Genomic DNA, 24,779 nt, shown 5'->3' with positions numbered 1-24,779 from the left:
ACCTTTGTGCCTAAGCACCGAAGCCCCCAGGGCTGTCCTTAGGCCACTGCTGGTCTCTGACTGTAATTACTCAGGTAATGTCATCCCCACATGTGGCTTCAACAGCCTCCAAAAAGGTGCCCAAATTCATTATCTCACATCCCGAGCGCTCCCTAGAACTCCAGACTCGCACCTCCACTGCCTCCTCCCCGCCGAGGATGCGTCACAGACTTGAAATCAGCCCTCCCCTTCCCGCAGTCTTTCTCATCCTAGTGACGGGAACTCTGCTTGTCCAGCTGCTCGAGCCAAAAGCTTTGGAGTTCTCCTTGGCTCCTCTCTCTCTTTGACCCCAGAGCCAGCCAGCGAGTCCCGTCAGTTCGTTCTCCCTTCAAAATATAGAAAGAATCTGGCCACTTTTAACCACCTCCATCTCCCGCCCTGGTCTAAATCACCGTCGCCTCTCACGAGGCACCTCCAACAGCCTCCTGAGTGGTTGTGTTGCCCCTTCTGCCCCCAGCTCCTCAAACTGTTTTCCACCAACAGCCAGAGTAATTTTTTTTTTTTTTGCTTTTTAGGGCTGCACCCATGGCATATGAAAGTTCCCAGGCTAGGGGTTGAATCGCAGCGGCAGCCACCAACCTACAGCACAGCCACAGCAACCCGGCATCCAAGCCATGTCTGTGACCTACACCACAGCTCATGGCAACACCAGGTCCTTAACCCACTGAGCGAGGCCAGGGATCGAACCCTAGTCCTCATGGATCCTAGTTGGGTTCGTTAACCACTGAGCCACGAAGGAAACTCCCACCAGGGTAATGTTTTTAAAACATGTTTGATTGTCATTTATTGGTTGAAAAGTTACCAACATCTTCCTGTCTTACTCCGAATAAAATCCAGATTCCTTATCCTGGCCTGCAAGGCCCTGTGGGACCAACTGCCTCCTCTCTGGCCTCACCCACTCCTGCACAGTCGCACTGGCCTCATGCTGCTTTTGATGGGGGTGGGGGTGGGGGTGGCTGGACACACCCCTGCCTTGGGGAGTGTGTGTGTTCCTTCTGCCCCAAGTGCTCCCCAGCCGCCCTGTCAGAGGGCCTTCCCTGACCAGCCCCTGGCACCCTTGGCCTTCTCTAGCCCCTAACCCTAATTTTGCCCAGCACTAACCACCGCCTGACATAATATTTACCTGTTTGTTTTTGTCCATCGCCCCAGCACAACAGGTGCTCAGCAGAGGGCAGTGCCCAGCACACGTGGCCCCTAGTCTCTGCGCCACCACGTACCTGCCGGGGCTTCTGGACAACTTTGTGTAACTTTTCTGGGCTTTGGTTTCCTTCTCTGTAAAATCTATCGTGAAGGCTTTTTAGGACATTTACAGATAATGCATTTACTTGAGGCATGGTCGGTGCCCAATAAAATGGGGACTAATAATGCCACTTGGTTGCTCTCTAGGCCTGTTTCCAAGGAGTTAAGAGCTCGATCTGCCCAGATGGACGGCTGATAGAGCAAATGAAGGTGACCCTGTTAGAAGGAGTACTGATCCTGTTCTCTGTGTCATACGGCCGGGGCCCCTGAGCATCGTTTCTGGATACAGCCAGTTCTCCAGGGCCGTAAAGTTCCCTAAAAAGCCTCTCGGATGATGGGCGTCTCTGAGCAGGTCCTGTGGGTTGAAACCCTCCCCCAACCCTGCTTTGGATCCAGGTGGCTCCCATGCGGGAAGCAGAGGTGCTTGCTGGGAATGTGTCTGTCATCTGGACCTTATGACTCCTGTGTCCCCTGGGTCCTGCTCTGACAAAGGACTGACTTTTGTGAGGTGGGCAACACTGGGCAGGCGAGGTGGTGGGTCCAGTAGGTTTTTCATGGCTGGTCTCCCAAAGTGGCTAGAGTAGTTCCCCTGTGCACCACGAGGGCGCGCCAGAGGCTGCTCAGAGCTGGCGATGACGCATCGGCTGGGGTTTCTTAACAGGTCTGCCTTCCTCCCTCTCAGGTCTGGGGTTAGGCAGGGGAAGGGGCACACTCACCCTGCAGGAAAGCGTGGTGCTGGCTCTCTCCCACTTACCAACTTGCTGGGTGCTGCCAGCCCAAGAAGGGCCACATAGGAGACAGGTGGTCAGGCTTCCAGGCTCAGAGTTCTTTATTGATAAGCATTAGCGACCCCCTTGCCCCGTGAGCTCAACCAGTTCTGCCCTCAGACTCCCAGCCTGGAGCGGGGAGTGCCTAAACTTTGCCTCTTAGATCATCTGCCTTCTGCCTGAGTCTGGTTCTGCCCAAAGCTGTGCCTAATTTGCCACATCATCCCAAGAACCACGGTGTTCGGGTCAGGCGTGTGGCAGCCTTCGGAAGGGTCATGGCCAGGTCCTTGGCCTCAGAGACCACTCTCCACGTAGGAGGTGCTTGGCTCTGGCTGTGTCGTTCTCAGCAGGGGCCCCAGGAGCCTGCCGGGGAGATGCAGGGCTGAGTGGCAGAGCTCTCCAGATTCAGCCTCTTTCCTTTCCTCTGAGACTCTTCCTGCCAAACTTCACAGCAGAGCTGAGCCAAGGGGCAGCAACTGGCACTGGCTTACGTCCTGAGGTTCTCAAGTAGCAGGCAGAGGTCTTAGGTGATGCTTCAAAGGGGGTAGAAGTGCCAGAGGCTGTGCCGGGGATGTGGGTGGAGGGAGAAACCAGAATCACTTAAGTCTCTTGATCTCATCTCACCAGCCCCGGTCCTTGGCCATGGCCTGCAGTCCTTGGCCAACCCCTCAGCACTAAAGAGTCCCTTGGGCCCTGGGAGTACCCCTCCTCCACCATTAGCTCAGAGATAAGAATTATTAAAGCGAGCTTCTGCTTCCTGAGCCATGCAACTTGTAGAACCTTCTCTCCTGCCCAGCAAGGACCTCCAAGGCTTCCCCTATTTCTCCCTCAGGTCAGGATAGCTCCCATCATGGGAGAGGGGTGCAGGCTGGTGGCGTCTGGAGAAGTCCCCGGCCCCCCTGAAAGCCCTCCCAAGCCTGTCTCTGACCTGCACTGGAAGCGGGGATCCCCGGGGTGAGTCTGCAGCACCTGGCGCACTTCTGGCGGTGGCGCCAGGCCCATCTGCTCTGCCCGATGCCAGCGCTGCAGCCGTGTGATCCCTGCCGGGTGTAGAGAAGACAGTGGGGGCTCGTGGGGAGCAGAAAAGAGTCCCTGCTAGAGGATGTGTGTGGAGGGGTGTGTCGGGACCTCCACACCCCCAGTCTCTGGAGACAGTGCCCAGAGGGTCAGGCAGGGGCTGGGGCTGCTTGAGACACGTGTGGGTGGCAGGACTGGCTCCAGAATGTGCTCTCCGGGCTTGAGGGACTCTCACCTGTGCAGGGCCCATACTGCCAGGCCAGGTCAAACTGCCTCAGCAGCTCCAGCTCCGCTTCATCCACGCTCGGGGGCGGGGGCTCGGGCTCTTCCTCTGCAATGACATGCCACTCCTCAGGCCTGCCCAGGCTTGTCCCCTGCCCCTCACCTCACAGCTGACCCACTGTTCCCCAGCCCTCACCACCCCTCTGCCTCTGCTGTCTGCTGCCAGGCCTGGTGTAGGACACAGAGGACACACTTCACTTCCCCGGCCATTGCCCACGTCCTCTCAGGTCCCTCGCACCCATTCCTCCCACCCCCCCCCACACCTCAGAGACCTAGCTTCAGTGCCAGCTCCCCCTTGCTGTGCCCAGCGGGGCCCTCCCTCCTCTTCACTACTGGGTAGGAGTCAGTGATGAGCCGCTTCCGGCCCATGGCGGCCACCCAGGCAGGCGGAGAAGGAGGCGACTGCGGGGAAGGACAGACAGGCCAGCGGGCACGAAAGAGACAGCTGCTGAGAGAGGGAGAGAGGGCTGGGGCCAGAGAGCGAGCCTGGGGCCAGCGACGGGTGGGCAGACAGATGACCCAGACCGGCAGAAAGGAAGTCCGAGGGTTCCAGGAATGACGCCTCTCCCCCACCCCCACAAGCATGCAAACAGCAAAGACCTCAGCCAATGGCAGGCCGCCTCTACGGGGCGGGGCCTGGCTCCAGCCAATGGCGGGGGGCGCGGGCAGAGGGGGCGGGGCACCTGATGCAGCTGTGTTCTGGGGGGAGCAGGGGTGAGGCCGGGGTGGGGGACCTGTCACGATGCCCCAGACAGCACCACCTCCCCCTGCCCCACCCCCCCACTGGTCTGCAGTGGGTCTCGGGGGACTAACCGAGCGTTATCCTCAGCCTCTCACTTCCCGTTTTCCCTTCCTAGGCAAATGTTCTTTCAGCCTCGCTAATCCCCGTGGCCGGTTTGTAACTCCCCAGACTTCCACTCCCGCCCCTTGGCCCGCAGTGCGTTGTGGGGGCAGGTCTGGAGGTCCGGAGAGAGTCTGGGCTAATCCAGACCCCTTCCCTGCTCCCACCCCTCCCCCAACCGGCCCCAGGAGACCTGGCTGGAGAAGCCCGGGGGTTCTGAAATCTCCTTTCTCACGGTTGGCACCCAAGGACACTGCCCACACTTGGTCTAGGCAAGTGCTCTCTCTCCTGGGGTCCCACAGCCTGCCTCTGCCCACCCTCCTCCTCAGCAAGATTCCACACTGCTCAGGAGGCCAGATGTGTTTGGATTCCCAGTCCTTCATCAGTAAACTCTTTCCCAGTGTGAGAGTATGAGCAGAAAATACCAGCAGTGAACCTGACACTTATATATGTGGCTCTTACAGTGTGCCGGGTGCTGTTCTAGGCACTTTCCCACCTAGTCACTCAACAAAAACAAACAGGAATGGTTCTTGAAAGTAGGAAGTGCTGATAGCCACAGGCATTGTGGGGCCCCAGTGAAACCCCAGGAGCTCACAGGCTAAAGGACGAGCAGATGGACTTACAGATCATAGTGCAAAGATAAAAGTCCTAACACACAGGTGAAGGGGAAAGGGTGGGTCAGAAACAGGTTGGCCCACAAGTTGGCTTAGCCCTGGAAGACCTCCTGGAGGAGGTGGGCTGCTGTGAACAGTATCTCTCAATTCTCCATCCATGACCTTTGTCCCTTGGGTTCCTCTCCTCGCTGACTCACCCCTAAACCCGCCTCCTCCTCACCAACTTCCTGGCAGCAGGCAAAAGTGCTGGCCAGTGGGAGCCTGGGAATCAGAGCAGGGACCGGGCCAGCTCGACCTGCCCTCTCAAGAGCCCATCCACTCTTCCTTGCAGGGGCGCAGGGGCTGCCCAGAGGCTTCTGCCTTCACTGTCTCCCACTGCTCTGGGGTCTGGGGCTCTACCTGCGCAGGAGAGGGGAGGAGCAAGAACAGGCCGCGTCTTCAGGGCCTCCTCCCCCGGCTCTCCCTGTCCCTTCCTCAAGGAGGGACGAGTGGAGGAGTGAGAGCAGGAGGGCCCTTCCCTGCTTTATTGTTCGGGCTGGGCTCGATCTAATCCCCTCATCTGCCTCTTGGACCAAGTGGGGCCCACGCTGAGGGAGATGGGGGCCCTGCTGTGTCGGGGAGGGGACCAGAGAGGCCCCTCCACCAGGCGTAGGAAGGGCTTGGGTGTAGGAGTACCCCGCGGAGGGACGGTGCTCAGGATCTGTGGGACTGACCACCCCTCTGCAGTGGGCGTGTCCGGAGGTGTGTGGCACCCAACTCTGGGCCCGCAGAGCCCTGAGGGAGTAGGGAGCCATGGGTGGGGCGGACCCCTCCTCATTCCTGGTCCCTCCCACCCTTGAAAGCTGATAGCCGTGGGGCCCTGCCGCCGCCCAGGGAGCGTGAAATGGGGTATGCTGCTGGGCGGCCCCGGCGGCTTCTGCCGCCGCCTGAGCCCATCCCAGCCCTCTCTGGGCCCTGGCCTGCTCTCTGGGCACTGTCTGGGCCAGGCCTGCCAGCTGGCCCTGCAGGCCTCTCCCACTCAGCCCGGAAGACGTCTCCCTTGGCCTTCAGCTTCTCCCAGTCCAGGTGGTCAGCTCAAGTACAGGCAGCCCAGGACTGGCTTTCAGGGAGCTCTCCAAAGGCAGCCTTGCCCTCCGTTCCCAGGCATACGGCCGTGGGACCAAGCCCCAAGGCTTGGAGGAGTTGGCACCCAAGGGTTATGGAAGCACCCCTATCCAACCGGCATCCTTCCTTCCCTGACTTGGCATCTGGGTTCCTACGTTGTTCTGGCAACCAGACCGGAGCTTGGCCTGCCCATCCTCTGGTCTTTTCCTTTTTTACCCCCAACCCGGAACTTTCCTTCCTGGAACCCCTCTCCCTGCTCAGGCCTACTCCCCAAACGACTGTCCTGAGGCCTGTCAGAGCTCAGGCTTTAGGCTGGAGGCCAGACTAGGCTTGGGAGCTAAGTTCTCTTTTGGGGAATTTCCTGAGACCCAGGCGTAGGTTCCTTGTCAGCCCCGATCCCCCGAGGCTGGTGATGAGGAGTGACCTGTGCACCTTGGCCTGGGAACACTCAAGGCCCTTGCTTCATCGTCAAGGCCAAAGTCTTGGGGGACCCCAAGAGAAAAGGAAAGAAAAGAACTGGAACAGGATCCTGGCACCTTCCTGAGGGCTGAGGCCCACCACTGACGGCTCCAGGGGAGGGGGATTAGGCCTGGCTTAGCTCAGACACTGTGGCAGGATGGTGGGGGGGGGCCTCCGCACTGCGCACGCGCCCTAAGAGCCCCTTCCCTTCCCCCTCGCGATGGGGCTTGTGGGGAGAGCCAGTTAGAGCTAGGAAGGTGGGGGCAGGTGGAGGGAGGGAAGCAGCTGCCTGGGCTGGGCGGGCTGTGGGCGTAGCCGGCTGTCCTTCCCTCTCCCCAGCACCCCTCCCGCAGGCCCTCAGGCCCTGCCACCCACCTGAGCTGGAGATTCTGGGCACCAGACTCATACTCCTGGCCTCGCATACTCTCCACCCTGTGGGCCCGAATTCTTTCAGGCAGCTCCTTCGTGTCCCTGCTGACCCTCCGAGACACCCACTTCCTCCTCCTGCTCCAGGTTCTCTGGCCTGCTGGGCTTAAAGGGCGGGAACCTGGGGGAAGGAAAAAGTACGCCTGGGTCTGGGGCTTCTGCCACGAGATGTCTCTCCTGCCCTGTCCCAGCCAGCCCGTCCCAGCCTGTCCCAGCCTTGTGCCTTCACCTCCCCTTTCACCTTGGCCCTCCTGGCTCTAGAGAAGTCCTAGGGAGCTGTGAGAAGGGGCCCTTCTGGCCGTTCCTCACCTCGGCCACCAGGTGTCAGACTTTGTCCAGCTGGGAGGACAGTCCTACTGAGTTCCGCCCCATCAGCCTGGCCTCGAAGGTCTAGGCAAGTTGGGGAGGGGCCTGGAGATGACCTCTGACCTAGGAAGGCTGAGGACGCTGAAGGTTGAGGAAAGGGCTGGAATTCCGATTCCAAGGCTCACAGTTCCTCCCTCATGGCCCCCACCCCCACTCCACTGACAGGGGCTTTGTCCACTGCTGGGAAATTGGGGAACCAGGCTGAGTCAGGGAGCTTAAGAATTGAAGGGACAAAGGCAGGGGCAGTTGTGGCTCCAGAGAAGCAGGGGGAGCTGAGAGGGAGCCACTCATCAGAGAGTTCAGCCAGGCCTGCATCACTAGCCCTTGCCCTCTAGGTTCAGGGCAACAAGGGCCTCCCTTGGCCCATCCCCATTTGGGGTGGCTGGGCAAATGGGCGAGTGTGTGTGTGTGTGTGAGAGAGAGAAAGAGACACGTGTGCTTGAATGAGTCTCCCCACGTACCAGGAGGGGCCTAAGTCCTCGATATGGGTCCACCTTTGCAAAAGCAGGAAGCTGGCAAGGCATGACCACCCACTCTCCGCTCGCAGCAGGACCCCAACTGTATCCACTCCCCTACGTGACAGTTCTCCATCTCGTATGCCTCCTCTCAAACATAGGTGTTCCAGGCACCCAAGCATCTGGAGGTGACAGGGAGGAGGGCCTGCCTGGGAACAGAAGGAATTCTAGAGATAAAGACCGCCCCCTGTGACTCCGCAGGGCCCAAGGCGTCCCAGGCTCTTAAACGGGCCCGCTGTGGACCTGGCCCCCTGACCTCTAAGACCATCCCTAAGAGGTGGAAGCTAAGCTAACCAGCGAACTCTCCCCGCCTCTCCTGAAGCAGCTGTGGCTGGAGAACCAATGACAAACTCATTCACAGAAAAGCCTGGTGACCTGCCCTTTGCCAGGTGCTACCTGCTCCGTGGTCCGCAGCGCGGAAACCCAGAGGAAGGACTCCAGCGTCGGTGGGGACCTGTGCGGGGAGAGCTCCAAAACCGACTCTGAAACACCCTTTCTGACCGGGCTCCACTTTTCATCCACCCCACCCCCACCACCCGTCAGTCCCCGCTAGTGCCCACCATTCGGCATGCCTCACAGCCCCTCAACAATACAATTCCAGAGGGGTTCCCATTGTGGCTCAGCAATAACGAACCCGATTAGTATCCATGAGAACCTGGGTTCGATCCTTGGCCTCGCTCAGTGGGTTAAGGATCTGGTGTTGCCGTGAGCTGTGGTGTAGGTCACAGATGCAGCTCAGATCCCGTGTTGCCATGGCTGTGTCTGTGATGTAGGCCAGCAGCTGAAGCTGTGATTCGCCCCCTAGCCTGGGAACTTCCAAATGCCGCAGGTGCAGCCCTAAAAAAGCAAAAGCAAAACAAAACAAAACAATTCCCCTCACTGCTTGATTCTCTGCCGTTGCTGCCTTGCCAGTCCTCTACCCTGGGAAATGGCCTCTCTTCACTCTGTCCCCACCTCTGGCCATCTGCATCTTACTAGGAAATATCAGGGAATGTCAAAATCCCTGACAAGGAGTCCATGACAGAGATGTGTTTCTAATGTCACCTGGTGCCACATGGCCACCTAGCAACCCTTTTGATTTTCCTCTGCTTGTCCTCGATTCCATTCCCCAAATTTCTCAGTTCTTCTCTGGCCACCACCCCTCACACAGCAATAATGTGTTCTGGTCTCTTCGTTTTAAAAACAACAGCAAACGGGGAGTTCCTGTGGTGGCACAGTGGTTAACGAGTCCAACTAGGAACCATGAGGTTGCAGGTTCGATCCCTGGCCTTGCTCAGTGGGTTAGGGAACTGGTGTTGCCGTGAGCTGTGGTGTAGGTTGCAGATGCGGCTCGGATCTGGTGTTGCTGTGGCTCTGGCGTAGGACGGCAGCTACAACTCTGATGAGCCCCCTAGCCTGGGAACCTCCATATGCCATGGGAAGCTGCCCTAAAAAGACAAAAAGACAAACAAAACAAAACAAAACAACAGCAAACCAACCAACCAAAAAACCTTCTGTGATCCTGCTACTACTCCCTCTAGATTGTCCCTCCTTTGCTGCCAAACTCCAGAAGGAATATATTTACCCTTCCTACTTCCTTCCTTCTCACCATCTCCCTCTTCGTCTTTTTTTTTTTTTTTTTGGCCACACCCGTGGCACACGGAAGTTCTCCTGCCAGGGATCGAAGCTACTCCACAGCTATAGCAACCCTGGATCCTTAACCTGCGGTGCTGTAGCAAGACCTCCTCACCATCTCCTTCTCCATCCTCACAATTTGGTGTCTGTCTCTCAGCTGCTCTTGCAAAGGTCACCTGTGACTCCTGGATGGCCAAAGTCAGTGGATTCCCACCCCCCAGTCTCCTCTCGGCTTTCCTGGGGCATCTCACACTGCTGGGCAGCTGCCTCCTTAACACTCTCTTGCCTTGATGTCTCATGTGCTATTGTCTTTTTCTTTTTCTTTCTTTCTTTTTTTTTTTGTTGGTCTTTTTGCCATTTCTTGGGCCGTTCCCGCAGCATGTGGAGGTTCCCAGGCTAGGGGTCCAATCGGAGCCGTAGCCGCCGGCCTATGCCATAGCCACAGCCGCGTGGGGTTTGAGCCGCGTCTGCAAACCATGCCACAGCTCATGGCAACTCCGGATCCTTAACCCACTGAGCAAGCCAGGGGTCCGAACCCGAAACCTCATGGTTCCTAGTCAGATTCGTTTCCGCTGCGCCAGGACGGGAACTCCTCACGCACTATTGTCTTGATACTCGTTAAACCAGATTGAATCAAGTTATGAAGTACTTCAGCGTTGTGCTAAAATGCTGCCGGGATGCAAAGATGAGGAAATTGTGGCGCCTGCTGTCAAGACACTACCCGCCTAAAAGGGAGATGGACACAAGTAGCCCTTGTCCTGCCCAGCCTCCAGGAATGGTGTCAGGTCCCACACAAAAGCTCTTACTGTGTCCTTGGCACTGGAGATACAGAGGTGACCGCAGACACCATTTCCTCCCCTATAAGGGCTCACAGACCAGCGGGGCCCTCACCCAACTGGAGGCCATCACTCCTCCCGTTGTGACTTAAATAGTATTTTTTGCCTCGATCTTTCTGCACTTAATCAAATTCTGCCTTGGAGTCTAGCGTTTGGCAGTGGGTGAGGATGGCGGGGGTGGGTATCCCTTTTTCTGGATTGTTTTGTTCAACACACTAATGGAACACCTTCTTTGGGCTTGAGCCTGAGCCTGAGCTGAGTGGTGGACAGAGAGATGGGAAGGCTGAGAATCCGCCCCAGGAAGCTGAGAGCTCGGTGTGGGGCGGTCTTTCCTTCTCCCCACGCGGCCCCCTGCCCGGCGCCTTCCACAGTACAGTCCCTGGATAGAGTCAGCCCAGAGGCCCTCTCCTTTCTGTCCTGTTAGGCTGGAGGCCGGGCCCGCAGGTGCTCCTGGCCAGACCTGGGCAGCTGTCCCTGCTCGCAGAGCCTGGACCCCTCAGGTGGGCCTGTCCCCTCCTACTTGGGTCAGGTGACTCAGGGACCTTCGCCCCTGCACCCCTGTCTCAAGCGGGTCCCTGCACCTAGGCTCAACCTCTTCCTCTTCCTCTGGCCCTGGCACTTGTCACGACCTCCCAGGCAGGGCACATTGCCCGAAAAGCTTGTGTTCGTATCTGCTCAGCAAGCTGGGTCTCTTCCCGGATGGACCGCAGGCTCCGTGAGGGCAGGAGCCCAACCAGGTCCTGGGCCTCTTTTCGTCTTTCCTGCACCAGTTAGCACAGGGATTAGTCTTTAAAATATGTGTCCACTGGAGTTCTCTTGTGGCGCAGCAGGTTAAGGATCTGTCCTTGTTCCTGCAGGGACTGGGGTTGCTGCTGTGATGCCGGTTCGATCCCTGGCTGGGGAACTTCCGCATGCGTGGGTGCAGCTGAAAAATTTCTTTTGTCAGCCGATCGACATCCTCACCGTTTGTGACTTCCTGCGTTTAGGGCCCTGGCTCCAGGGGGCCATTGTACAATATGCACCTGTTACCTGTGAGCAGTTAGCCCATGACTGACCCAGCGGCTCTTCCCCTGGGTGTCCTGACCTGCTGACGGACGTCCTCTGACCGCTGACTGCTGCTGCCTCAAGCCAGCATCTTACCTCTATGGTTTCCCTTAACCTTGCCGATGTTCTTATCAGGATATTTGATTATTCCCCATTTTCCAGCTAGGGAAACTGGAGAATGGCGAGCTCTAAATCACCGTTCCACAGTCACTCAGCCAGCCGGGTGTGGACCTGGGATTTGAGTCCAGGTCATCCCCTGACCAGCTCCTGTCTCCCCTTCACGTGCTCATTTGTGCTGGAGAGGGAGGAATAGAGTCGTAGCTGAGACCTGTGACTCGGCCTCCGCGTATCGCCCTCCCTAGGAGATGAAGGGTATTGAGAATGTGAGGGTCACAGTTGGGGGCTCCGGCAGGCGGCCACAGGGGGAGGACCTGGGGAGGCTGAGGGCTGAATGCGAGGGCCTTGGAGAGAGCCCTGGGGGCAAGATGGTTAGCGTTGCCCGTGGACAGACCCATGACACCATGAAAGTACTCTGGAGAGGAGTTCCCGCTGTGGCACAATGGGATCAGGGGCATCTCTGCCGCACCAGGACGCAAGTTCCATCCCCAGCCCAGTGGGTTAAAGGATCTGGCGTTGCCGCAGACTTCCCCATCCCTTCACATGCCACGGGGCGGCCAAAAAAGAAGAGAAAAGGGAGATAAGTAATCTGAAGTCGGGTGGCAGAGCAAAGGCTTGGGAGGAGGAGGAAGCTAAGCAACAGACAAGACAGCGTGGGGGAAGCCTGGAGGAGGGCTGGGTGGTGGGCCTTTCTTAGGGTCCCCCTTCCCAAGCTCTTGGCCCCTGCTGAGCTGAGCTGACCTCCCCCGGCAGGTGTGGGAGCCAGGAAGGGAAGGCCAGGAGAACAGGGATGAGGGCCCGGGGGGCGAGGGGCGCGAGGCTGAGCAAAGACATGATGTTCTGGGGCAAGCATTTTATTTGTTAATACAAGAATAGAAATTCTGCAATAAATATCATCTAATAAATAACATCTCCAAATAAATAAATATTAATACAACAAACTTAGAGTCATGAGTGGGTGGGGCTGGGGAGGGCAGGGCCTGGGGGAGCTGCCCCCGCACCCCAAAATGCTACTGCAATGTAAACTTTCAGGAAATTCTGTGGCTGTGGCTGTGGCTGCCCTCCCCAGCCGGGGCCGCCCACAGATACCCTGGGAAAGGGGGTGGGAGGAGGCGCCCTGAAGCTGACAAGAAAATTCAAGGCACTGTCCTTTTGGTTGCCACCCCGGGCCACCAGCTGCTTGGGTGACCCCTGGGTCCGGTCTGTCCCTGCCCGTCTGCTTTCAGTATTTCCTCCACTGAGGCCCCTGCCACTTCCATTTTTAATCCCATCTCTTCCTGTTTGGACTCTGCCACTGTTGTTTGTTTTCTGAACTGGATGTGTTGGGTCCTTTGGGGGGGTAGGGGAGCAACACCCATGTAAGGAGAGCGGGGAAGCCAGAGGGCTTCACCCCAAAAAGGCACATGCGATGGTGGCCCCCTCCCCACCTACAGACATGCTTCCTGGAAGTGCCACTCGGGGGGCTGGGTGGGCACTGGCCAGTAGTGGGCAGGAAGCAGGAAGCTGTGAGAGCCTTGCACCGACTGGCACCACTCTGGGCTCCTTTGAGCATTCCATCCTGTGGAACCGGGCTGGGGCCCATTGCACCTCTTCCCAGACCTGCTGGACCCTGGGGAGTGGGGAGGCCGTGGCCTTTACCGCATCACCCGCTCCCAGGCCACGAGGCCACGGAGAGCTCAAGGCTCATGGCTTCTGTCCCCTGGCTCGACAAGTGTTGGCAACCACGTTTGCACTTCTCCCTCCTGGAGTGGGGGCAGGGTTTGGAGGGGCGGGAGGGAGAAGGTGGTGAAGGTCAGAGGTCAGAAGCCGCGGGCCTCCAGGTGCAGGGTGACCGCAGCGGCCGGGGGCTGCATCTTCTTCTTGAGCCGGTTGAAGTCCTTGGCTGAGCGCCACAGCCAGGTCTGCAGCTCCTTCAGCAGCCAGAAGTCATCCATCTTCTGGAGGAAGTCACTGTGGGCAGGGCCAGGGGCCCAGGTGGGCTCAGTGCCGGGCAGAGGGTGGGGCAGTGGGTAGCCCAGCGCCGCCATGACGCCCGCAATGCTGCCCAGCAGGCCCTGCAGGCTGGTACAGAAGTGGGCCAGGCTGCGGCGCAGCTCGGCCGTGGCAGCCTGGCGGTTGAGGCCCCGCAAGTAGCACAGGAGGTGGCTGTAGGCCTCGTAGTTCTGGGTCAGACGCAGCTTGTCGTTGAGGCTTCGCCACACGTCCAGGTTGACCGTGGCCCGGGGCAGAGCCTCTGCCCCCAGCCGCGGTGGGTTGAAGTCAGGCTCGTTGAAAGGGGGGCCCAGGTAGTTGAGCTGTGAAAAGGAGAGGGCGATGGGGAAGCAGGGGACGCCTGTCCCCAGAGCTTCTATTTCTTGTGTCCCCTGACACGGGCCCCATCTCCACGCCAGGCCTCAGTGTTTGTGGGCCTCCCCGGCTTCTCCAGGGACGTCCTTTGCGTGGAGGTGGCGGCCGAAGCAATGGGGGCGATGACTCTCGAGTGAGAAGCGCAGACAGAGAGAAACACGCAGGAGCGCCCGGGAGGGCTGCGCTGCTGGGCTGAGAGCACCCGCCTGGGGAGAGTGCCCGCGTGGGCGGGCGGGCAGAGAGGAAGAGGAGCCGCGGGACCCAGGAAGCCAGGCCGCAGAGGCGAAGGGGGACCAGGAGAGTCCAGAGCCAAGAAGAGGAGTTCGAGAAGGCAGCAGTGCTCACAGTGTAGAGTGGCTGCAAAACAGAGCGAGGAGAGTGAGCCTGAGAAGGGCCGCTGGGTTTGGCAAGAAGGAGATGCCTGGCGACCTTGGGGAGAACGGCTCCAGGGGCCTGGAGGCCGGATTGCAGGGGGTTAAGGAGTGAGTGGGTGGAGAGGAAGTGGAGGCAGAGGGTGTAGACCCCTCCTTCAGGAAATTTGGCAGGGAAACCTGGAGAGAAGAAGGGTCGGGAGCTAGAGGGGGCAGCAGAGTCAAGCAAAGGTTTTCTGGACGGGAAACCAGAGCGGGGGAAGTGGGTGGAAAGGCAGAGAGGCCCGCGGGCAGCAGGGCTCCATCTGCCCCGCGGACCTGCCTGGTCCTTCAGCTGAAGGGCAGGCGCCATACATGCTCCCTAAGGCCCCCCAGGGGGGTCCCGGCGCAGGGCTACCGCAGGAAGAGACCGAGGCCCTCTCAAGAGCTGGGCAGGAGGAAGCCTGTGGAAGGCTGTCTAGGGACGGAGCCTCGGCAGCCCTCAGGGGCGAGGCCTGGGGCCCCGGGGCCAGGGCGAGTGAGATGCTTCAGCTGGGAGAGAGGGAGCAGCGTGGCCGGGCCTGGGACAGGCAAGGGCCCAGGGGGAGGTTCGCACGCTGACAAGCACAGAGACAAACTAATTTCCTCGGTGTATCCTGGGGCTGGAGCCAGCTCCCCCGCCACCCGCCTCCCTCTCTTTCCCTGGCTCCGGAGCAGGGTCTGGGATGTGGAAGAGGAACGCGGGAAGAGGGGCCGGCCCCCCACGGCCCTCGGCAGCCCTGACCCTCCCTCCTGCTCTCCTGGGCTCTCGGAGCACCTCCGGACCACCCCCAGGTCCTGGGGGCCTCCCCGCCATCTGCACCCCGCACCCCCTGCCCCTGCGGGTCAGGTCCGGGTTCCCTGCAGCCCCCTTCCCCCAGGTCCCCCCTAGGAGGCCCAGCTGGGATGGGGAGGCAGACGGAAGGGAGGCCCGTGGGGCCAGAGCAGCAGGGCCCCAGGTCTGGGGCAGAGACGAGCTGGAACACAGGCGTGGGGGGTGGGGCGCCTGCATCCCCACCCAGCCCCACCCGGGCGAGAGACACCACAACACGGTGTAAACAGAGGAGACTTCCCCGGCCCCGGGGGAGGCGGGAGGCTGGGCCGGCAGCCAGTGGGGCAGTGGGCCAAGGCGGGTGCGAGGCCTGCCCACATGCCTGGTCCTGGGGCCAGGGGTAGGGAGGGACACCTCCCCTCGGAGGAAGGCAGGAGGGAGGCCCACGCAGAGAAGGCTTGGAGCCAAGGCCCTCCCCTCGCCCCATCCCCCACCGGGACCCCCACCGGTGGGTCTCCCCCCACCCCAGCCCCATACTCACATAGGTCCCAGCCAAGCTTCGGAGTTGGTGCTCCAGGTAGCGGGTGAGGTCATAGGTTTTCTGGATGGAGGGGCCAGGCCCCGGGTCCCCTGTGCGGTTGAGGGCTGGCACAGCAGGGAGGTGCCACAGCACGGTGCACAGGCAAGCGAGCAGCCCCCACGAGTCCCCTGCGGACAGGATGGGCGAGGAGCGTGAGGGTGAACTGGCCGGGTCCAGGAAGCAGCCGGCAGCCCCTCAGGTGTCTGGCCCCACCTTGGGCTGGGAGTGGGGTGAAGGTGGGAGGCCAGATGGGAGGCAGGGGGGTGGAGGAGGGGCCCGAAAGTGTGTGTGCACAGAGGCATGTCTGAGGACGAGGACTTGGCCCGTGAGTGTCTACCCGCAGATCTTGGGGACGGACGGGGTTTGTGTCAGCGGAGCGTCACTGTGCGTGAGAGGACACGGGGGCCAGGCCTCGGGCCTGCCCATCAGTATTCCGCAGTTCCAGTTGCACCTCGGCCTCCTCGCCCACCCTCCCAGTCCTGCTGCAGCTCAGGGGGGCCGAGGCGCTGGGAAACAGCACGTGTCAGAGCTTCAAGCTGAGAGAAGGGAGCCCTGGGTGGGGAGGGGGGCGCAGCCTCAAGGGGGAGTCGAGCCATGGGAGGCAATGCGAGGGTCCGACCCCTGGCGTCAGAGGCAAGGCGGAGCCTCAGCCGGCTGGGGCGGGGGCGGGCTGAGGGACGCAGGGTGGCCTCGGGTAGTCGGGGTACATTCTGGGCTGTGACTCTTGGGTGCGGAAAGTGCAGGATGCTCTTAGACAGGAGACTAAGGCTCAGTGTTCACCGAGAGGTTCACAGTGAGGCCTGCGCCATTCTTCTCTAGGGTGTTCGATGGGAAAGTTTGACCTCAGGGAGACCTGGTGATCGGCCTGCAGCGAAGACAGAGAGAGGGAGGCGGGGGAGGATGTGATGCTGGGCTTGTCAGCTGATGGCGCTGGAGCCTCTGGGCCCCCAGGATGCCAGAGGCCAGGGGTCAGGGCTGGGCAGACAGACGAGGCAGGTGGGAAACATGATTTTCCCAACTCTTAGGTGAGGTCCAAGGTCAAGAGCACTTGGCCAGGATTCGGTGGGCATTGGGACTGGCAGCGGCAATTAGGGTTAGGATAGAGTAAGGCTGTAATTGGCACTGGTCTAGGTTGGGTTTAAGGACTGGGTTACTTTTCAAGTTTCAGGTTAGTTTATTGGGATTTGGCTGATTGAGTGTGGTTGAGGTTTGAGTCCAGCTGGGGCATGTGGTTAGGTTTGGGCAGGCAGAGGGCTGGCGGGGGCTAAGATCGGTGAATTTGTGGATTCCGCTGTCAGATGGGCTGATGCACAGCATGTCACTAAGAGCAGGGCTGGTTTGGGTTTTGAGCTTGGGTAGGTATGAGGTCATGAGTGGTTTCTTTCTTCTAGTTTCAACTTTTCTACAAGGACACACGTTGCTTTCAGAGTTAGAAAGACGTTAGATATGAGTTTACCAGTTTGCTTGTACTTAGATTTAGGATAAATGGTGGAGTTAAGAGAGAATTAAAACGAGGTAGGGTTTAGGCTTGGTCATAAGGCTGGATCGGGGTTTTAGAGAGGGTTTCAAACTTGGAGGGGTTTAGGATTCAGACTCTATGGAATTTCACTTCCAAGGTGCAGGGCTCAGGTGGGGACTTCTGCAGTGGCCCAACGGGTCAGTCCCGACTCTTTCAGATGCTCAGCTGGCTGGCCTTCCTGATGAAGCCTGGTAGCCAGGGTGCCATGAGTCTCAGAGACCCCGGCTTCTAGGGCGAAGGGCCCGCGGTTTGAGAGTGTGAGTGTCTGGGTGCCCCGCCCCTGCGTGTTTGGGACAGAAAGCAGAATCAGGCCCATAACTGCTCCCTGGGGAGACAGACTCCCCCTCGCCTCTTCCCATCTGCAGCCCGTGGCTTCCCTCCTCAAGGGTCCTTTCCATCCCTAACCCTTGCTGACTCTCTGAGTTCCTTCCTCGTCCCCGTTCTTCACATCCCAAGACAACTCCAGGCCCTTTTCTGCGCTGCTACCCTCAGCCTGGCTATCTGGTCGAGTCACCCCCAGGATCCTATGAGTACAATGCGAGGTTAGTTTCGGAGTCAGTGCCGAGGGTCCCAGCTGCAGCAGCAATCGAGAGCGAGGCTGGCCTCTACCCCACCCTGGGACTGTCCCACCGGGGGGCGGGGGGCCAGGAATGCAGCTCTGGGCCTTGCCTGCCCCCCCCACCCCACCGCCGCTTCTGGGCCCTGTGGGACATCCCTGGGGAGGACTGGCTCCCTACACAAGGGCAGCAGGGGGAGAAGCCTTTGGAAAAACAAGAGCTAAGTCATCTGGGCAGAAAAACGGCTCATGAAATTAACCAGACGAGGCCGGTGTTTCCAGGAATATTTCAGTTCTGAGGTAACTGTGTCACTGAAGCCTGGGGGTGGGGGGAGAGCCGAAGGATCTGTGGGATCGACCCGCGGAGAGAACCAGAAGGAGGGGAGGAGGCTCAGAAATCCAGAGGGAAAAGAGGCTCGGCGAGGAGCAAGGGGCCAGGGCTCTACCCGCTGCTGCAGCTTCCGCCCTGGGCTCCACGTCCCCTGTCTTAGGCAGCACCACCGAACGCCCTGTGGGGCAGAGAACACCTGTGGTTTCGTCGTAGGCACTGGGACTTGCCGCTTGCCCATGTTCCCGGGAGGGCAAGTGCAGTGGGCACCGGAGCCCTGGCGCCCGTCCTCCACTCCAGGCCCACGGTGTGCAGGTGGACGGGCCCCGGGGGCTGCACCCTGGGCCCCCTCCCCAGCCTGGCCCCCAGCCTGGCCCCCGCCCCAGCTCTGCCTCTGGCTGCTGCCCACTGATTGTTTACATCCCGTCCTCCCCTGTGTTTATAAATCCGGCTGAGCACGTGAGGAGCTAATGAGAGCAGCTCACGTTTCCTGCTGCGGCCCCCCCAGCCCCCAGCCTGGCCCCCACCCGGGCCAGCCCCTAATTCCATCCAGATCCCTGGGCCCTGGGAACCGAGGCCCCCTCATGAACACACACACACATGCACACGCACACGCACATCCTCGGCCCACGTAAGTGCATGGCCACCCGACACAGCTGCACAGGCAGGCACACCCGTGCACACGGGTCTTTAGGCAGCTACCCCCCTCAGCCTGTATCCCCCAGTCTGACCTCACTCAGTGAAGGTGGGGGCTCAGCCATGAAGATGTGCCCGGGTGGTCAGGGTGCTAGGACAAGCCGCCAGGAGGCTCTGCCCCTGGGATTGGTGGCTAAGAGTGAACCGCCAAAAATGCAGGGGCCAGGGAGGCATCAGAGAGCTCCAGAGGTGTCGGCCAGATGTGGGAAAGGCCCCACCCCGAAGTCCGACCAGGACACACATCCTGGTGCCCTTGGATGGGTCTGTGGAGGAGGGCTGGGGGAGTGAAATGGTTTAGGGGGCAGTGGGGCTACTGCGGTGTGAGATCCGGGGAACACCCCCCCCTTCCCAGGGAAAGGCCCAAAGAAACAGCCCGTCCTTCCCTGTCCTCTGGGTTGGCTGCCCTCCCCGCTCCTTCTCTCCCATCCTCTGTCCTCTCTCCGGCTCCCTACCGGCCAGGCAACCGAGAAGTGGCTTAGTGAGTGGGTATATGTGGGCCCAGAAGTCAGGAGACCTCACTTTGTCACCAGCCCCTCAGGTGCCGGGGCCTGTGGGAGGGCGCTGTTTCCGGCTCACTCAGGTCCCTCTCAGCCACACCACGTGGGGCGCCACCTCTGCCGTCCTCTTAGCAGCCCCCTCCCCACCCTCCGCTTCCAGCCTAAATGACAGGAGAAGAAACTGAGGCCCAGGGAAAGAAGCAGATGGGTGGGCCAGTCAGTCTGGACCCAGGGATTGGACTTTTGCTGGAGCAAGCGGTTCGGGATGGCGGGACTGTGCTCCAGGAGAGGTGGGGGGTGGTGTCACCTGGGAGCTGGGCAGCCTGCAGGACGACTGGCTGCGGGGGGGGGGGTGGGGGTGTCTGGCAAGTGTGTGGGTGGGCTGGAAAGGGTGCAGCTACCCAGAGGGGGCGGGAGGGCTCAGGGGAGCCAGGAGCCAGGGCGTCAATAGGCAGGTGGGATTGTGCCGAGGAATGTGAAGTGGCACTAACAGCGGAGCTGGTGCCCAGGCTGGGGAGGGCTGGGGTGGTGGGTGGCGGGCTGTGCGCAGGCCTCGGGAGGGGGGAGAGGGAGCCATTCCAGCAGTTGGGAGGAGAGACTTCTGGCGCTGCTGGGTGACAGTAGCTGCCATCGCTGCCTGATGCCCGTTTCCTGCTCTGGTGGAGTGCCTGGCTCCAGGGCAGCGACTGAGCCAGTGGCTGAGGTGGGGGTGGGGCACCCGATCTGTCGGGGGCAAGTGCCCTGTGCCCCTTCAGGCGGACCAGCTGTGTGCTCGGAGAGTGAAAGCACAGAGGTGTCGGCCGGCATGGGGCGGGGGTCAGAGAGCGCCCCCAACAGAGAAGTGGCTCCAGTGCCCTCAGCCACAGCCTCTGGCCGAGGCTCGGACCACTCCTGTCGAGCGGACCCCCAGCCTCCCCGCCCCCTCCTACCCCGGCAGCACCGGAGGAAACAGGGACGCGTCCTCCGGGACTGGGAGTCTGTGGGGAGGGCTTCTGCAGCGCAGAGTGGAGGTGCTGGGAGGGAAGGGGGAAGCCGGGACGAGGGGACCCCGGCGAGGCCCGGGGGACTTGGGGTTGCGCTCGAGGGGCTCGGCCCGAGAACCCTGCTCGCTGGCCCTCCCCCTCGGCGGTGACCTCTCGCTCCGACCCCTCCCGCGGCGGCGGCGCCGGCGGCGCCTTCCCCCTGTGTGGCCCCGGCGCCCCCGGCCCCGCCCCCGGCCCGCTCCCGCCCGGTCGCTCCCTTCCCGGCGGCGGGGGCGGGGGCGGGGTCCCGGGCGCCGGGCTCCGGGCTCGGCCGGGCCGCTGCCCTTTCCCGCGCGTCAACTCCCTGCCCTGCCCGCCCTCCCGCCGGCCGCCGCCGCCGCCGCCGGGGCCGAGCGGCCGCTGGCCCGGCTCCCTGGCCGGTGACAGACTCTCCTGCCCCCCGCACTAATCACTCCCAGGCCGCGGCCGGCCGGCCCGGGGGGTTGGGGGGGGGGCTCGCTGCCGCCGCCCGGCCCCTACCTGCCGCCGGCTCCCCGGCCGCGGGCAGCATGGTGGGCTCCGGCCGCGCGGCGCGCATCGAGGAAGCCGCGACTCCCGCGGCCCGAGCCGGCCCAGCCCGGCTCTGCCCTCCGCCCTTCTCTCTCCTCTCGCCCGCCCTCCTTCCCGCCCTCCCCTCCCGGCGGGCCGGGGAGGGAGAGCGGCGCGGCCCGAGGTGTCGGCCTCCGCGCGCCTCCCGCCGGCCCGGCCTGGGGCTCCCCGGTGCCTCCCCCCTTCCTCCCTCTTCCTCCCCGGCCCCCGCGGCCCCGCGCGCCGCGTCTCCCTCCCGCAGCCCCGCGCCCGCCTCGGACCCGATCTCCCCGACTTTGGCGCGGGGCTCCGTCCTCCGGGATCCCCGGGACCCCGCCTCGCCGGGCTCCAGGTTGCCGCCTCCCAGGTCTGCGGGTCGCCCGGGCTCCCCGCCGCGCTCCCGGCCACCTCCCGGCCCCCGCCGAGCGGACTCCTGGAACGCCGCGTCCCCGCCCGGCCCCCTCTCGAGGGCGCCCAGCGGTGCCTCCCCCGGCCCGAGCCCCGCTGGCGGGGGCAGCGCCCGGCTCCCCGGCCCGGCCCCGGCTCGGGACTCCCCGGGGGAAGAACGGGAACCGGATCTCGCGGCTCCCGGGCGGGGGCGGGGGCCGGGGCCGGGGCCTCGGACGCCTGGCTCCTACCTGCTCGGAGGTCCATGGGGCTGGGGGCCGGGCGGGCCGGGCGCGGCTCCTCTCCCGGAGGCTGGCGGAGTGGGAGGGCGAGCCGCGGCTCCGGCGAAGCTTTAATAATCCCATCCGCCAGGCCCACTCGCAGGTTTTTTTCGTTCGGTTTCGGATTTTTTTTTTTTTTCGGTGTGGGACATTCTGCAAACTTTTTTTTTCTGACGTGTAAAGCTGTAACCACAAATTGTAGCGGCCCTCCCCGGGGTGGGGGGAGGAGGGGGGAGGAGGGAAGGGAGGGCTTCTGGGGCTCCTCTCCCTCCCACAACCCCGAGGGGGGGTGAGGTGAGGCGAGGCTGCGGCGGTACCACCCTGGGCCTCCTGGGGGAGGGGGCGGGAGGGCATCGGTCCGACTGCAAACTCCCAAGAGCCAGGGGAGTGGGCTGCCCGCTCCTTTTCTTCTCCCTCTGAGTCGGCCCGGGGGCGCCAGCGCCCCCGGCCCGGCGGGGTCCCAGCTCTCACTCTACCTCTGTCTCCACATCGCTAACCTTCCCTCCCCTCCCCCTCCCCCTGAGTAAATGCAATGACACATTCTCCCAAATGCCAGCGAGCTGGCCTCGAAGCAAGTGATGGTGTTTTTCCTGCTGCCCTTTGTCTGGGCTGACCGCCCCCCCCTGCCTATTGTCCCGCCGCCTGTCCCATTTCCAAAAGCCCAGGCTAAGCGAGGCGCTGGGGCTGGGGCAGGTGACTAACCGGCTCACAATGCCCCCTGGGGGGCAGGAAGAGGGCACCACAGGCCCACTGCCCTGGCCGGGAGGAGAGAAGAGGGCGCTTGGCTGAGGGTTTTCCCCTCAAGTTCACGGGGTCCTTCATTCTCCTCCCCGTGGCCAGGAGAGTGCTCATGGGTGGGGGATTTGTAACTCATTAATCAGCAAGAGGCACCGGACCAGTTTCAACACCAGAGGCTTCGGGGGTGACTCAGCGAGACCTCTCAGATTCAAGGCAATGGACAGACCAAGCGGCCCCGCTTGGGAACCGCGTCCCCGTCAAGACAGTTGGCTTCCTCCGGCCTTTGGGGTCTGGCTTTGGGTGCTCTGGTGGCGGGCGCGGGTGGCTGGCTGTGCAGGGCTCTTCCTCCCTCCTTCCCTCAGGCCTGGGTTGAGACCTGCAGGCGGGATCCCCGGGGACCCGCAAGCCTCCACCCTCCCTGGAGGGTCTCCCTTTCTCCCTCTGCAGAGGGCGGCCAGGCAAGAAACAGCTTTCATCTGGGGGCGAGCGGATGTCCCCACTCCGTGACTTTGCTTGGGGGACAGTCATTCGGTCTCCAAGGCTTGGGTGTCTAGGACCAGACCACCAATTAAATCACTTGGTAATAAGTTGCCTTTGTTGTTGTTTACTTGCTGTTTCAAAGAGGGAGAGGCGGGCATGGGCCAGACCTGGACGGTGCTTTCCCCCGGGGAGTAGCATCACCGCTCCTGCCCTGGTGCCCCCAGAGGAAGCAGGGTGCCCTGCCAGCCCTGCCCCAGCCCCTCCAGCCTGTGGGTCAGAGCAGGCAGCTTGGTCATGACCGGCACTGGGCTCCCAGGGCAGCTCTTCCCTTTTCTGCACTTGGAGGACTGGGGTGGGGGGGTGGGGGGGTGGGGAAGAAGTTTGTTTTCAATTACCTCACTGGAGTGGGACAGACTTTGTTGTTGGGTTTTTTTTCCCTCTTCTTTCTTTCTTTCTTTCTTTTTTTTCCCCCCCTAAAGGAGGAGAAAAAGAGCTGGGAAAGGGGACCTGGCTTGGGATGGGGGGCAGGGAGTTTTCTGGGGCATCAGGAGCCACTGGAGGAAACCTGCCTGGAGGGGGGCCTCCCCTGCCCCTCCCCCAGCCAGAACCCTGGCGTTTCAATGACATTCTTGGCCGGTGAGCCCGACGATCTTCGGATGCCCATGCCAAGGTCAGGGAGGCGGATGCCCAGTGGGTGACTGGCACTGAGGCTGGCCCGGGAGTTCCTCTAGCAGCCACTCTTTGGGAGGGAGGGAGCCCCAAGAGGAAGGGGGGGTGGGCAGCCCAAGTCCTTCTCCCCCGTCTGCAGCCGCTGCTGGTGGAGAGGACACAGACAATGTGGTTTGGATTTGGCTGAGCCTCTCAGCACCTTATAAAGCACCTTGCTGAGTCAGGGAGAAAGCGGCTGACACGGGAGGGGAGGAGGGGGCCAGGAGAGACAGGAGAGAGAGGGAGCGGGCGCTGGAGGAGGTGGGTGGGAGCTGAGGGAAGAGGAGGGAGAAGAGAAGGGCCGGGGCAGGAAAGAGGAGACACAAAGAGGCAAATAGATGGGTGGGAGTGGGAAGGAGGAAGGGAGCAGACTGCCCTGCCTGGAGAGGGGGGGACGCCGACCCCCCGGCAAATGGTCACCTCCGGAGCCTAAAAGCTTTGGTTTGCAGGAACCAAAGGCTGCAGCTCTGAAATGGGGACCGCGGGGCCAGGTGGATGCAGGGACAACTGGCTTTCCACACAGCTCTTCCCCCCCCACCCCCCGCCACCCCACTCCCCGCTCAATGCCGTGACCCCATACGCTGGGGAAGTCGTGTTCTCCCTCTGCCTCTTGCCTGGACTTGCATCCCTGCCCTCCCCCCTCGTGGAGTGGGCTGGGGGGAGCCTCTCCCCCTCCCCCTCCCCCCCACTGCCAAAGGGAAAATCAACTCCATCTCCAAGTTGCCAGTGCCCCTCTGCCATGTCTGGGCAAAGGCAGCAGGCTAGGAACTGCCAGTTGGGTTGGGGTGGGGGCCGGAATAAAGACTGTGCCTTTATTCTGCCAAATCCCAGATGGGGGGGGGGGGACTGTTGGAGTTGGGGGGAGAAGGAATAAGGCAGAGGCCGAGCAGGAGTGGCCCCTCCAGGGTTTCTGTGGGGCGGTGGGGCACAGGTGGCCGCCCTCTGGTTTCTAGCTGGGGACCTTGGGAAAGTTCCTGCTGCTGAGTGGCTCTGGGAAAGGGGCCCTCCCAGCTCACAGTCTGGGATTGCTGGTGGGGGCAGGGCAGAGGTTAGAGGAGACACCCGCCCCCTGAGCTCCCCATCCATCTGTCCCACTGAGGGTTGTACAGGCATTTCCAGAGCCCCTGCTGGGTGCCAGAGCCTGTAAAGGACAGGGGGACAAGGAAAACCCACCCTGGCCTTTAAGAATTTCACAGTCTTGGAGTTCCCTTCATGGCGCAGCGGAAACGAGTCTGACCAGGAACCATGAGCTTGCGGGTTCGATCCCTGGCCTTGCTCAGTGGGTGAAGGATCCGGCGTTGCCATGAGCTATGGTGTAGGTTGCAGATGTGGCTCGAATCCCATGTTGCTGTGGCTCTGGTGTAGGCCGGTGGCTACAGCTCTGATTCGACCCCTAGCCTGGGAACCTCCATATGCTGCGGGAGTGGCCCTAAAAAGACAAAAGACAAAAAGGTAAAAGAAAAAAGAATTTCACAGTCTTGTGACAAGGGACACTGTCTAAACTGAGATCAGAGGATGGTAAGGCAGGGGAGCTCTGGGAGGAAGCAGAGCTTCCAGGTCGGAGTGTGGCTGCCTGGCAGCAGGGGCAGCAGTGACCAAGGGCTGAAGCCCGGAGGTAGCACAGGGCGGAGCACACGTGGCTGCCTGCAGCGGGCAGAGGGCCAGGCTGGGA

General features: G+C 61.5%; 3 protein-coding genes across 4 annotated transcripts in view; 1 reads left to right on the top strand and 2 right to left on the bottom strand.

Moving 5' to 3' along the window:
* The window catches only part of LOC125124095 (uncharacterized), a 28,170-nt gene extending 15,991 nt beyond the window's left edge, over nt 1–12,179 (top strand). The window contains exon 4 of the mRNA XM_047774264.1: nt 10,977–12,179. Within this exon, the coding sequence (XP_047630220.1) occupies nt 10,977–11,173 (197 nt within the window). The 3' untranslated portion in view covers nt 11,174–12,179. The remainder of the gene's footprint in view (nt 1–10,976) is intronic.
* On the bottom strand, nt 2,090–3,920 carry POLD4 (DNA polymerase delta 4, accessory subunit). The gene is made up of 4 exons (XM_047775130.1): nt 3,617–3,920; nt 3,298–3,393; nt 2,974–3,085; nt 2,090–2,605 (listed from the first exon to the last, which is right to left on the bottom strand). Exons 1-4 carry the CDS (start codon nt 3,711–3,713, stop codon nt 2,581–2,583), a joined length of 330 nt encoding a protein of 109 aa, XP_047631086.1. The 5' UTR covers nt 3,714–3,920; the 3' UTR covers nt 2,090–2,580.
* CLCF1 (cardiotrophin like cytokine factor 1) lies at nt 12,119–21,377 on the bottom strand. Of its 2 annotated transcripts, none has more exons than XM_047775129.1 (3): nt 21,152–21,377; nt 15,329–15,495; nt 12,119–13,574 (listed from the first exon to the last, which is right to left on the bottom strand). In XM_047775129.1, exons 1-3 carry the CDS (start codon nt 21,165–21,167, stop codon nt 13,080–13,082), a joined length of 678 nt encoding a protein of 225 aa, XP_047631085.1. In that variant the 5' UTR covers nt 21,168–21,377; the 3' UTR covers nt 12,119–13,079. The 2 variants fall into 2 exon arrangements, with proteins under 2 accessions (XP_047631085.1, XP_047631084.1); XM_047775128.1 differs by lacking the exon at nt 21,152–21,377 and adding an exon at nt 20,466–21,138.
* Nucleotides 21,378–24,779: the final 3,402 nt, after the last annotated feature.

This window comes from Phacochoerus africanus, chromosome 4, assembly GCF_016906955.1.
Source record: "Phacochoerus africanus isolate WHEZ1 chromosome 4, ROS_Pafr_v1, whole genome shotgun sequence".
Taxonomy (NCBI): domain Eukaryota; kingdom Metazoa; phylum Chordata; class Mammalia; order Artiodactyla; family Suidae; genus Phacochoerus; species Phacochoerus africanus.
Note: the sequence above shows the minus strand (reverse complement) of the source record. Positions and strands in the feature narration are given on the sequence as shown.

What these genes read in the sequence shown, in the direction of transcription:
- POLD4 (XM_047775130.1), bottom strand. Translation starts at nt 3,713, where the DNA reads ATGGGCCGGAAGCGGCTCATCACTGACTCCTACCCAGTAGTGAAGAGG. An exon ending in GGAGCTGGCACTGAAGCTAG is followed by an intron (nt 3,394 to 3,616) that starts GTCTCTGAGGTG and finishes ATGTCATTGCAG; the next exon opens with AGGAAGAGCCCGAGCCCCCG. An exon ending in GATCCCCGCTTCCAGTGCAG is followed by an intron (nt 2,606 to 2,973) that starts GTCAGAGACAGG and finishes TCCCCGGCACAG; the next exon opens with CCTCTGGCACTTCTACCCCC.
- CLCF1 (XM_047775128.1), bottom strand. Translation starts at nt 20,523, where the DNA reads ATGCGCGCCGCGCGGCCGGAGCCCACCATGCTGCCCGCGGCCGGGGAG. An exon ending in GGCCGGGGAGCCGGCGGCAG is followed by an intron (nt 15,496 to 20,465) that starts GTAGGGGCCGGG and finishes TCCTGTCCGCAG; the next exon opens with GGGACTCGTGGGGGCTGCTC. An exon ending in GAAGCTTGGCTGGGACCTAT is followed by an intron (nt 13,575 to 15,328) that starts GTGAGTATGGGG and finishes TCCTTTTCACAG; the next exon opens with CTCAACTACCTGGGCCCCCC.